This window comes from Sander vitreus, chromosome 17 (genome assembly GCF_031162955.1).
Source record: "Sander vitreus isolate 19-12246 chromosome 17, sanVit1, whole genome shotgun sequence".
NCBI classification, from domain to species: domain Eukaryota; kingdom Metazoa; phylum Chordata; class Actinopteri; order Perciformes; family Percidae; genus Sander; species Sander vitreus.
In genome coordinates, this window is record NC_135871.1 from 12,541,308 (window position 1) to 12,555,052 (window position 13,745).

The window sequence follows — 13,745 nt, forward strand, 5'->3', positions numbered from 1 at the left end:
TTCTATTTGCTCCACTATCTCTTTCCATGTGTCATCTTTTACGATGCTGTAACCCTCTCCCCCTGGTGAGTATTTGTTCATTTCTGTGACATTGAGTTATCCCCATAATTTATACATCATTCCAAGTTCTCTTTATCCATTTCTTAAATGTCATTTCAGCCTGAAAGATAAATGAATGTGGCAGTTCTTTGATTTACTTTGCATTTCATAGACATAATTCATAGATTATTATTTTACAGATATTATATATGACATTTATAAGGACTGGGATTCAATAACAGACATTTAAAATACATTAAAACAGGGCATTACGTCTACATAAAGTAGACGTAATGCCCACTTATAAATCAGTTTACATGGATTTACATATTTTTTCCTTTCAGAGATATTATCTTTGACTTTTATCTATTATTTTGTTAACTGTTCCCTCACTACTGCACTGAATTAAGACCCTATGTTTTAAAACCTCACTTATAATTCCGTCTTTGTGTATGCATATTTAAAATCAAAGGCATTAACAGATTATATATATATATATATATATATATGGCATAATTATCAAGTGCAGGTGTACTTTGCTTAAAATATTTTGTATGAAATTCAGATCAATATTTAAGAGTTAAAAGGGACAGATTTCTGACAATACTCAAGAGATAAGTTAATAAGAAAAAAAACATATTGACTTATAATTTTACTGAATGTTGAGCTTTGACTTTGGACTACTTTTAACTGAAAAAAGTTCTATAAAAAACTGTGGAAGAGTGAATAATAACTGCAATATTGCTGCTTACAAATTACATTTTTCAGTGCACAAACTTATTTCTAGTAACCTCCCTTGTATTGGGGTAGTGGCAGAAGTTTCGGACGCAGACATCTTAAAACTTCGGCACATAAAACTGAAACTATCTTCATGGCCAGATACCACCATGGGTAAATGAGAAAATTGTGTTTTTATTTTAGATGAATTGATTCTTTATTGACAATGACCATTCTGGAGAATAAATCCCTCTGGACTGGGAAAAGAAATAAGCTCTAATATGTTATTAGCGCAGCTTTCTGGGGGAATGCAATTCCCATTGGGTTTACAGTATATTTATATAATCCAACAACAGTTACTTTAAACTGAATTTATAAACCAGAAACAAAACATTTCTAAAACATAATTATAAAAACTCCCCCTGCTGACCTCCATGATTGCTAAGTCGACCCCCTATCCTCTTTACCACCCAGACGCCCACTTCTTACCTTTCCATCATATCGCTTCACAACAAACTGATCCAGGCCTAGGTCTGAAAAAGAGACAGAGAGAGAAAATAAACAGACACAGATTAGGAGACAAATATAACAAATGAGATGTGAGGCACACTAGTTACACAACAGGGGCATCAAGATTTATGCCTAGCATGAAGCAACGCACATGTATTTACTTGGTGTCATTACTGAACCTATCATAATCACTGACATGTGCTCAAGATTAATAATAGTCATTAACAATCCATTTCCATTTTGCAAATTCTTAAATAAACAATCAGCATTCAGCTTTGACTCTTCTGATCATCAGTTAGAAAGTTCTCAACCAGCATACCGAGATCAACAGTGTTAACATGAACATTGGTGTACATGGTTGTTTAAAATGAGTATTGGGCGTTTGGTTCATTGCTAACACAATGAATAATGACTTCAATGCACACATATTGATCAGTTGAAAAGGAGTCTTCACTGTGCACTGGTCTTTTGTCCCGTCAGTCTTACTGTTATTTCTTTCGTTGCCTCAATTCATTCTGTGGCTGAATATAATTCTGCTCCCAGCGAGAATGACATGAAATGTGATTTTTCCCACTTTCTACTAGACTTTATCAAATATACTTCAAACATAAATTATGAATTTTGGGTGAAAAAGACAATCCTACGTCCAAACTGTAATGTAAATCAAACTAATAAACCTTGTTGGGGTAATTATTTTTTTTAAACTCTTGTGTGAGGCAACAGTTATAATCTGCCAAATGAAGCATGCAGTATTCATATATATATATATATATATATATATATATATATATATATATATATATATATATATATATATATATATATATATATATATAAAAAATATATAATGTTCAAAGAGTCGCACAGGCTCCAGACGTCTACTAGCACACTGACCTGCAGAAACAGTTCAAATCAGATTAACTTTGAGGGCGATTATTAGAGTATAATCTCATTAATCTGAATTTGGCTTCATTGGCATTATAGAAAACCTTAAAATAGCCACCATCTTCTTCTGCTGAGTCAGTAATCCTTTTTCCTTCAGGTGAGTAACCACAACAAACAAGATTCCCAATTCAGGGGCTGGATCGCTGAGCTTGAGCACAAATTTCTAGATCAAATACTGGGAAGGCAAGGTCTGTACCATTTCAATGGCTGTTTCAAATGCACCTGAAAAAGGCAGCCATGTTTTGCTCAATTCTGAAAGGACAAATTGGTCTATCCAGCATGCATTACTATATCAAAATCGATTCTATCAAGGGCATAGGGAATATCCTAGTCATATAATTCACAGTTCAAGGCAATAAATTTGATAACATGAAGTATTGGTCTCTGTCAGACTGGACTGCCGGATTTGGAGATGCTATGTGTACCTTGTCCTTCGAAGGCTACAGCCTTTGAACTGGGACGCAGTTCAATTGTTCTATCCATCTATGTATTTATACATTTCCAGACCATGTCCAAACAGACAATTCACATTTTTATCAGGTCCATGGGTTATTCATCATCTATGAGCCAGAAAATCTGCAGAGCATTAACACAACAAAAGCAGACTAATCAGCAAGTGAGACTATTATAATGAAAAAGTCTGTTGGTTAACCTCACGTGGGTTGGGGGCTTTGAAAAGAGACTGAAATGGCTGCCTATGAAGTAAACAGCAGCTTCTCTTGGCTTGTTTATCTGCTTTGCTGAGCCTTCTCTTATTCAACAGAGCTCGGCTCATAATTACTTAAATGCCAGTTTGGAAAGGCTAAAAGCAGGATAAAGAAAGGAGGAGCTGGGGAGTCATAAAGTGGGAAGGAGAGATGCTGGGTCTATAAATGAAAGGCCAAAGGGGGTCAAGCTAGGCCAAGTCTTGAGCATGGTTAACAGATGGAAGTGATGAGGTGAGCAGGAGAGGCAGCGCAGACGTGACAGGTCCAGCTAAGTCCTTATTAAGCGCTAACTGCAGGCTTGCCTCTTTACTGTGGATGAAGCACAGGATGCAATAGTCATCATAAACTGTACATTCACCCGCAAGTCTGTGATGGAGGCTAATATACTATACGCAAATCTAAATTAATTTTAGTGTTGAATAACCGGATAATGACAGATAAAAAGACGGGAGTGGAGCCGACACATGTCTATGCCAAGTTAAGATCCCTGCCTTCCCAACCCTCCCATGGCTGAAGATCAAATATCTCGCACTGGCTCCATGTGTGACGCCTGAGATCTGCTCTGGCTTGAACCTGTTAATTGAAACACCAACTGCTGTGTTGCGTGTCCCTCAACTCAGCGTGATCGCACACCCATTCCCGCCTCCCTTCATGCTTGTGAACACAGTCAGTGGAATCGTTATACCAGGAACTGTCATAAGTCCGGAACTGCCAAGCGTGTGCCAAGTGTCCCTGTATCAGCAAGGTTGCCAGAATATATTTGGGTTCAAAATCTTGGATGAGAGGCAGAATCAGTCCTAACAATTACTTGAGTCTACAGAACTACAGACTCCAGGAATAAAGAAAAATCACAGAAAACAGGAGCATGCCAGTAGGTGTAAAGAAGTCACTGATGAAGACTAAGCACAGGCGGTGGAAGGAGAAAGAGGAGACTCACTCTCAGGCTGCTTCTCATTAGGTGTGATGGAGCGTATGAAGTCCTGGGGCGTCATGTAAACCTCAGCATCTCCATGCTCGCCGATGACCTTCAGTGTGGCAAAGTAGCGAAAAATCTTGTCTGGAGTTGAGTAGGCTCTTATCCTGTTCTCATACTCCATCACCTGCCAACCAGACAGGAACACACAATTATTTCACACATTACGTACAAGCACCACTCTTAACATACCTAAACATCAGCCAAATCAAAGACGAAGGATTATTCCTGTGTGTATCAAGGTAAATGATCTGAAGTAGAGCTAAGAGACTGCGGAGAGGGTGAAGGAGGGACCAAAATAAAGAAGCAGGTGGTAGCAGCAAAACAAGTTGACAGTGCTGATGGGGAAGTACATTATATTAGTCTCAACTATCACATAATCAAAACAGGAAATAATGTTTTCAGCATCAGTCAGACTGACAGGTTAACATAAAAAAGGAGACTGCAGAGGCTATCACAGCCACACAAAGCTGTGACAACCGCACATAAGGTTACCAGCATAGCATCACTAACATACTGAAGTGTTACACACATTAACCCCATCGATGTTTGCCTTGACACTGCCATTCGCTGTGCAGCAGAAAGTTTCAAACAGATGCAGCATAACTGGTAAATTGACAGAGGTGCGTCTGTTTGGGAGCTGTGCTCAGCCACACTAATCCACACAGACCATTATTTCATGTGACACTCAATGATTGTGTACACTACACAAACTCCCGGTGGAAAAAGTCAAATACGTTATTCACTCCGATTTTGATAACAGAAAGAAGCACAGAAACTAGGTTATCTTCTTGAGTCTGCAAGCTGCGATTGCGTGCTTCTGTGTTGGTTCCCCCTCTTTAGCTGAACTTATTGGTCTATAGGGAAATCACCAGGAGCGTGTCCCCCGGAAGAGGCAACCATCAGCGTATGGATGAGAGCTTTTAGGACTGCCGCGTGGAAATGCCAGAGAGCCTGACTGATGGAAAGCCTGGTATATGCTGTCATCTCTCTCTGGATCTCATCTCCTCAGATTTACAGGCTACTGATCTCAGCATCACCCACACTGATGGAGACTCAAGTCCAAACTTCTGAGCTTTCAGCCATTTATGCCCTCTCTTTCCATTACAAAAATTGCACATATACAACCACGGGGGTGAAATTCAAGTCAAACCAGTAATTTATTCATTTGTTCCTCAAGTTTTCAAAGATTGTTGAGCAGCATCTAGGACAAGTGTGGCAAATCACTTTAAATGTAAGAAGGTGAAAGCACTGAATTTTAAAAACAGTGTGAAAATTCCATCTTACAGTGAACATTCAAAGGTCTTCCTCTTTCCTTCTCCCTGGTTCTCCAACAATAATATGCAGAACTACAAACTTTATTTGGCATCGTAACAAAGACCCTTTATTCTTCTTCTGCTTGTCTGGATTTGTCATCGGCTGCCTAATTAACAGCAATGAATTTTATGGGTGGTGCATTTCTGTTGTTTATGACAGCAGCAATGCATGCTGATTACCTTTGTGTGTCTCCGTAAAATATTCTGTCAAAAATATAATGGCGTTTCCATATTGGACATTGATTGGGAGGGCTTTCAAAACACCATTCTAGATGTGAATTAAATACCGGACTTACTGAACGGCTGAATGTTTATTATTTATTGATTACCTTGCGGTCACGGAATCCAGAGCGTGGCTTCTTTTTTTTTTCCTCCCCACCTTCATTTGCTTCTTCGTCTCCACTGCTGGCCTCCACCGATTTCTCTGACCCGGCCTCAGAATCTGCATCCCTCACGAAATCCACCCCCTCTCCGCCTGGCTGCTCAGAGTGTCGGACGGAAGGCCCTGCCTCTGCATATGCTCTAGTTTTCAACAAAAAAACAGATTAGAAACATCATCTGAGAGACATTTCTATGTCATTTATAGAAGGAATCTCTCTCTGCGTTTTGCTCTGGTACCAAGTAGAATCGGGGAAGTGTGTAGCTGACTATGTTTTGCAGCTAAGTATGTACTGTAGCGTTGATGCTTAACAGTTAAACCAGAGAGAGGGAAGAAGAGAGAGTATGTGCTGCACTGTGTTTTGCTTGCAGAGAGGTTTACCAAGGCAAACTCCCACTTGACCATTTTTCTAAATAAACAAAAAATTGGAATAATGATAATAAATAGCTGGGTGTGTCTGGGGTAGGCTGAATAATTCAGTTTAACGAGACACAAGGAGAATGAAGCCTGGGGTGAAGGCCTGGAACAGTCTCGTCCCATCAGTCTCAAATGCCCTGAGGTACCATCCATCACTTTGCCTCCTGCAGCACAGTCATTCTGTTCCCATAGAGCTCTCACGTCAACACCTTCTCCACCAATTTGCATTAACTAAACACCAGCCTCCTTAGTAATGATTAGCCATAGAAATGTTATGACACTCTTGGGGTGGTGGCTTGGCATGTGCAACAGAAATGTAGTAAGCAACTTCATGGGGTGGTTTCTCCAACAGTTGTGTAATGTTGGGGAGTCAAATTTGGCATGCGCTCAAAAGCCAATAACTGTGGTCAAATACTGCCCTGCAAGCAAATCCTAGTTTACTCAATGTAGATCAGGAAAGTTCATTTAATGGGGGACCACGCCAGATAGAGAAGCTTGCAAGTCATGGTATGAAGAGAACCAATTGACTCGAGAAAGAAACAAGACGATGCACTCCGAAGTGTGGTGTGCCATTCAATGGGAATATCTTTGATGTGGTAGTAAAACCAAGACAAATGCCACTCAAAAGAAACCAGAAAACACAGTCATATAACATTGTTGCAAGCAACACTGTATTTGGGGATGGTAAAAGCCAGTGGCAATCAAAGACTAAATGTAACACCGTATTTGTGGATGCTTAATAAGCTTGTCTGATAATTTGAAAAGCCAGTGACAATCAAAGACAAAATCTTTACACTAACATATTTTGCAGTCTTTGGTTATTTTAATGTGTATAAATTAATTATTTGTGTGTTTCTTTGTTTGCAAAACAGTTTGCCTCAAATTGCCACTTGAGGGAAAAAATAAAGCATTTTTGAAGGCCATTATTATTTACTTAGTACTCCATAAAAGCACAAAGGTGTTTTACAGGGCCCAGACTTACCTTTTCCAGAGCAGCCCAGCACTAGCAGAGACACCAGTAACCCCAGCCAGGGCTGCCAGCATCAGCCTCCTCTGGCCAGACCCTCGCACTGCCCCACTGTGGTAGCGCCGGGACAACTGCACTAGCCCCACCGAAACTGCAGACAGCGCCCGCAAGCTTAACATCCTGAAGAGAGAAAAGAATAAAGGCGCAGTGAAACAGCTGGCACTCTTAACAGGACCAACACAGGACTGTAATGTACAAGAATTAGAGGATGTTCTACAATTTAGTTTTAGAGCATTTTGTCCAGCATGTGATGACAGAAAAAAAGGTAGTAGATGTCATAGATCTGCTTCTGTTATTGTAAATACTGAAAAATGAGAAGGATAAAACCGTTTCAAACTACATAACGTAAATATCATCTGAACGTCACAGAGAAGCGCGCCACGCACAGAGCTACCGCTGTGCCAATCACATTCCTTCTCAAGTCATAAGCCATGGAAGTCTTAGGTAAGGATTTAGAGAACCAAAAAACTAATTAACACTCATCTCGAGAGGCAAAGCTTAGAACAATAGCAGTGCACTCATGGAATTTGTCTTCATACTGCACTGCAGGCAAAACTGTACCTTCAACAGTTAATGCATAAATGTCCTGGAATCCTCATACACCCTGATTAATAAACAACAGAAAGCAAGGATAAAAGGTAATTGCCACCAGTGAAGCTAAGCTCCAGAACTTCATTTTCAACCAGACTGTTGCTTCATTCATCTGTGTCATGGAAAGATGATTAACAATTAAGCAAGGGGCTACTGGTGTGCATCTGTAGCTCCCGTGTGTGCACAAAGGATGGGACAGAGAGGAGTTCATCCCACTGAGGCCCCGAAGCTGCCACCTGTCGATATACTATTAACAATTCAGACACCGATTGTCACGGATTCAGTAGAAAAATCAGAAAAAAAATTGGAATATGCTAAGTGGAATGTTCGGCAGGCCATGACAATTGGGACTGAGGTGAACAGCAAGCATGCATGCACATCATCTCCATGGGGATCATTGATGATCATTTCTGAATCATTTTTTTTAAATGCTGACGACATGAGAGAATTTCTCCCATATCAGATCGGCTTAAAAAAGGTTTTATGTTCAACTGGAAAGAGTTTTTTCATCTCCGCCACAAATACGTACACACATATGCCGGACAGACAAGCCTAAATATACAAGAGGCAGAGATATAAAAATTGTTTTTCTTGGTCTGTGTGACTTCAAGCTGCCAGCCGAGGACCGCCCATTTAGGCTAGTATAATTAATGTTTTCCTGGGTCTTTGAAATATATTAACTGAGCTGAAATGAAGTCATTTTCAAAGTGAGAGTTACCCATGATCTGTGAAATCCCCAGTCGGGGGACTTGGAGCTTGTACAGAAAATAGTTTTCCTTTTTACAGATGAGACACACCAATGCTCAATGGTTTCTTGTCATCAGCCTGTCAGAACTTTTTGGTCAGGATGGCGACACTGGGATTGTGAAAGCTATCTTGAATAAAAAGCCGTGAGCCAAACTACAGCTACAATTCCCTTATCGGTACTATCCATCTTCACAGAATACTGAAGAGGACCTTGTATTTAAAATATGGTACCTTTGCTGGAGACAATGGGACAACGTTATGCTATTACAACAACAAAAAGAAAACAATAACGAGGCAAATATGTAAGGGTGTTGGAGCTCTTGACCATCCACTGAGGTTTTAGCAAGAAGAACAGTACATCACATTTAATTTTGTAACAGTTGGGCAATGGAAAGAAAAACTATTAAATGGTGGCGTTAAGGGACACTGATTGACATCATTTTGTTAATTAAATTAAACTTTCTCAGGCTGCTTCTGAGTGACATGCCCGATGCCCCTAAAAACAGCATCCAGTTATCATCAAGTCACTTGCTTCAACTATTTATTGCATTTGTTCTACATCCATAAGGAAAGGTAGAACATTATAAGTATAACAGTTTGCCAAATTTAGAACATAATCCAACGATTTATATAATTACTAGGGCTGTCAAAATAACGCGTTAATTTCGATTAATTAATCTGAGAACAAATAACGCGTTAAAAAAAATAACGCAGATTAATCCATTCCATATTGACGTTTGACCCGGAGCCATTCTAGCCACCATTGGACTGTAAAATGAAGGAGACGAGAATGTTCTGCCTGGATCATTAATTGGAACATTTACTTGTAAAAATCTTCTTCCTGCCAACCCTGGCTACCGAAATCTGGTGCCACTGATATGTCTGTGGTTCTCTCTGATGCTCTGAAACAGACGGTACAGGCAACACAAACACCGCTGCACGTGACGCTAGTTAACACTATACTCGACAGCAGCTAACGTTAGCCTACCGCTAGCTAGTAGCTGGATTAAACACGGTTAAAATGCTGACAGCTAACGCTAAACGGTGTAAGGTTTGACTGTGATTTACTGTAGAGGATTCAACACCGGGATGTAACAATCTGCAGCTGCCGTCGGAGAAACAACACAGACGGTGCGTTCAATGAAACTGGTAAACTACAACCTCGTGGTGCATTTGAAGTTATTGTAAATGTCCTTTTCTTTTGTGATGGTTCAACAGCAATTTACTACTGAAATTAGTTATTGTTATACATTATTATTAAATCATTTAATTTTGACCATATGGCCTTAGCAATAAACAAGCCGTTCTTTAATGTCACCGACTGTTGTTTAGTACCCTTTTTCTTTTTCTTTTCTTACTTTCTTAAAAAGTATCGGTTCAGGCACCGTTAATTATGTATGCGATTAATTAATCACAGGCGTATGTAATTAATTAGATTACATTTTTTAATCGATCGACAGCCCTAATAATTACTTATAGCTTTCAGGGCAACTTTCGCGATCTTAATGTCTTAGGTTTTTAGTCGTTATGAATATAAATTATATAGTGTCCAGATCACCACACACGTTTTAAATATCTGTATTTATATCTAATGTTAAATTTTACAGGTCTTTACATTTTTATTAGAATATACTTTTTGTTTCACATTGCTTAATAACATTTGTTTTTATGAAATTATATAAACCAATCCTAATGTTAAAGTTAATGTACATATAACTGTTAATTGTGTTTTGTCTGAAGCTTTGGCAACATTGTTATTGCTTTGGCTTTCATGCCAATAAAGCCCCTTGAATTGAATAGAAAATTGAGCACTACAAAACATTAACTCAAATCCCAGCCAAGGACTATATTTTACATCTTGTTAAACCTGCCTACCTGTTGAACCTGGTAAAACATGGCAGCATGTTCAGCATATGGATGTCTTGATTGCATCCTTTCACAGTGAGCCAAGTGTTATAATACATTCATGTTCCTTATTTTAAAACCAGTCAGTTCAGCCAGTGCCACAGCACAATCCAGAATAACATTCAGCCCTTTAAATCCAGACAAGGTACACTGGGACCTCAAACTGACCTGGGACCTGGTAAATCAATATCGCTCTTGGTCATCAACATTCTCCGCCACCTGGCAATGACATGTTGAGATGCTCACAAGGGAAACATAAGTATTTATGTTGTGTAAACACTACTCGGTACTTGGATGAGCGTGTCCTATAAAAACAAAGGGAGTGGGCAGTGTCAACTCAACAGCCTGGGGCACTAACAATGATGTTATATGCCCTCAGATGAAACTAGGGATGCATTCCACTCAAACAATAGTAAACTTTGCGGTTCCTCTGTTGCTTGGGGATGTTTTCTGCCTCTGAGCAGTAAATATAAACAGTGAGAGGGGATTGTGGTCAGGAGTAGGCCTACCAGAAGCACAGAGGAAGAATGCATTTCTACCTCCTAACCTTCTAATATGGAAACTTTCAGATTGTATAGATCTTTAGCCAGGTCTGTGACTTGTTCATGACAAATGACAACTTTCTTACGAGTTGACTAATTAATTTAAGTTGACAAAAGTACTTTAAAAAATGTTGAGCAACGATAATTTAGCCACTGATTGGGATTGCTGGAAGATTCATTAGAATGACACGGGCAATAATACTCAAAGGTTGGGACATTTTGAGTGTGATGACTCACAAGTTAGTTAGCCATTTCTCACTGCCCAACTGGAATATCAAGTGCAAACATAACTGTTAAGTGTACTGCAGGTGATTGAACAATGGTACATTAGCAAAGGTGGCACAAATTGGTATTCCAACATGATCATTGTGCACTAGCTTGTACAGAACTGGCAACTTGGTTGGGTCTGTTCCCAAAAACTGGGGTACAGAGAAGGGTCCTCCTGCAAGGTTAATGACGTTCCCAAGTAAAGTTAGCAAAAGTTTACTTTCAGCACAAGTTAGCAAAACACTAGCATGTCCGAGAATCGTCATACGTTTTTTCTCACAATTGTCACCTAGCTACATAACAAGCTAACCATTTAACATTAACAAAGATCTAACGTTACTCAGATTAGCACCCAGGACACAACCATCGCCTTTTTCATGTGCGGTGTGTGTGGCTGATATGATTAACGTTGTATGGACCAAAATCGGGGTCTTTGACATCAAGATTTAACACCGGCACCCTGCCGTCAACAGCTAGCTAGCTAGCTAATTAACCTAGGTAACATTACTGTGGCAAATACACAGGGTTAAAAATATAATGTGTATAGTAATTTAGGAGTTATAGTTATAAGTCCGAGCGGAAACCTGGTCCCCAAAGTTGTTCTCATGATTGACAAGGACCCCAATGTTTTGTTTTTAGCCGCAAGTTGACCTCGTTGACAACAGCCTGCAGTAACATAACGTTAGCGCCAGTCTTAATTTTGTATCACTTGTTACTGTTAATGTTAATGTGACATGCTTGTCTATGTAACGTAACGTTAGTCCAGCAGGGCAGCTAACGCTAGCTAGCTAGCAAGCTAACAGTTAACATTAGCATACATGTCTACTATTAGCTAAAGGAGGTGCTATTCCATCGGTTACACACAGCTTCTTAGAGAGCTGTCTTGGCATAGAAGCGGCACGGTTACTCACGTTAGTGACAACACAAACACAAGTCAGTCCAAAATAATGATGTCTTCGGCGTTTCAGAGTAACGTTACGTCTTTCCCTCTTGTGTCTGCAGAGATGGCAAGCACAGCGCAAACAGCAGTTCCGTGTTCACCAACAGTCGTGCAGACAGCGGGGTGGGGCAACATATACGCACCCCGCCCCATGCAGTTTAGAGGGCTCCGTCCCACCACTGCTGGGGATTGCATTTATGGTGTGAGTACTGTAGCTCCAACGAATTGTATGTCATTTCATCAATTAGCTGCATGACATGCTCCTATTCAGCTCACCATACCATATATGATAATAAATAACATTCTCTGTGTCGGCAAAATACTTCAATTGGTCATCATCAAAAGGCAAAGCAGCTACCAATATGAATGTTGAAAAATTACCTTTGTTCTCGGAAAGCACATTAATCTATATCAATCCAATCCAGTATTACTGATTGAAACTGATGTCAGAATGAAAAAGGTGAACAAACACACAAATTGCAAGAAGATGGTGATATAAAGGGCCTAGGCTAAATGCGTAGCATTTTCTCTATAGCAGCCTATGTTTTTTTCAGATCAGATCATTTATATGAAATTGGATATAAGCTACAATTAGAAACTGATGGTATAGCACAGGTTCACATATTGAATATTTAGCATCTCAATATGTTTTGAATGAATACACTTTTATTTGGTAAGTTTTGAAATATACACATTGACTCCTTTGGTAATTACTGTATAATGACTTGCCTCTTCACGGTGTGCCAGTTCTAATTGTTGCCTTGAAAACTTGCTGGATTGAATGCATAATGTGAAAGGAAAAGCTGGGGAGCCGCCGAGTCGACTGGGGATGTGTCATAGAAGACTGCAGGTTGCCGGGACTTGGCCCATCCAATGAAAGGTCATTCAGGTCAAATTTCTGCTTGATGTGACCTTACATCAATATTAATGAGGTTATGAATAAAGTAACGATAAAATAGCCTTCAATGCTACACCGCAGTGACTGTTAGGTTGAGTCCAAAACACCAGCTGGTTTCTTTTAAGAAATGTCCAAATATTTCTTCACGACTAGACATCAATACAATGTAATAATTTTGCCACTTATATGAACTGTTATTTATATTCAAATTCCTAAACTTAAAAGCATTTTAACAGAACTGCTCCTGGCAAAACCTCTCTTATAGAGCTCTTTGTCGTGGAGTGCCACTGACTAGACAGACATTTTTGGAATGCTCAGTTGCCACTGTGAAGTTGAATTATCATTGGATAAACCCAGCCTAATTATATTTAGCACTTTATACTTTAGCTCTTGGCTGAGTGGAATGACTAGACACACCTGTACACACAAATCCATCTCAGTTAACACATGCATGTAATCAGACCAGTAAATGCACATTGCTGCAGTTTTAAAGGCAGTAGGAGGAATGTTGGAAACAGCCATATACCATTCTTTGTTCAGTGAGTCTGAGACTCCCCTTTCAGCATGTGGTTTATAGCAACATATTTCTTTTAATGTCATCCCACTTTGGTAGATGACCTTATCTTAAGCTACAGAATGTAAATACACCAATCCTGCATTACTCTGCTGTATCAGTTAATCACATTTTCGTGAAACTTTGTTGTGTGCGATGCATAAATGCCAGGAAGTTTAATGGCTTTGGATTAATTCAAGTTATAAAATAGTGAAAACAGAGCCAAATGTGTCTCCTTAAAAGGATTCATGATATATAAGGAGAAATGGAAC

General features: G+C 39.5%; 1 protein-coding gene across 1 annotated transcript in view; it reads right to left on the reverse strand.

Annotated features, from left to right (window-relative positions):
* The window catches only part of micu1 (mitochondrial calcium uptake 1), a 36,031-nt gene extending 23,894 nt beyond the window's left edge, over positions 1-12,137 (reverse strand). Inside the window, exons 1-5 of the mRNA XM_078272510.1 lie at positions 11,994-12,137; positions 6,986-7,150; positions 5,537-5,729; positions 3,856-4,018; positions 1,246-1,289 (exon numbers count right to left, since the gene is read on the reverse strand). Of these exons, the coding sequence (XP_078128636.1) occupies positions 1,246-1,289; positions 3,856-4,018; positions 5,537-5,729; positions 6,986-7,149 (564 nt within the window). The 5' untranslated portion in view covers position 7,150; positions 11,994-12,137. The remainder of the gene's footprint in view (positions 1-1,245; positions 1,290-3,855; positions 4,019-5,536; positions 5,730-6,985; positions 7,151-11,993) is intronic.
* Positions 12,138-13,745: the final 1,608 nt, after the last annotated feature.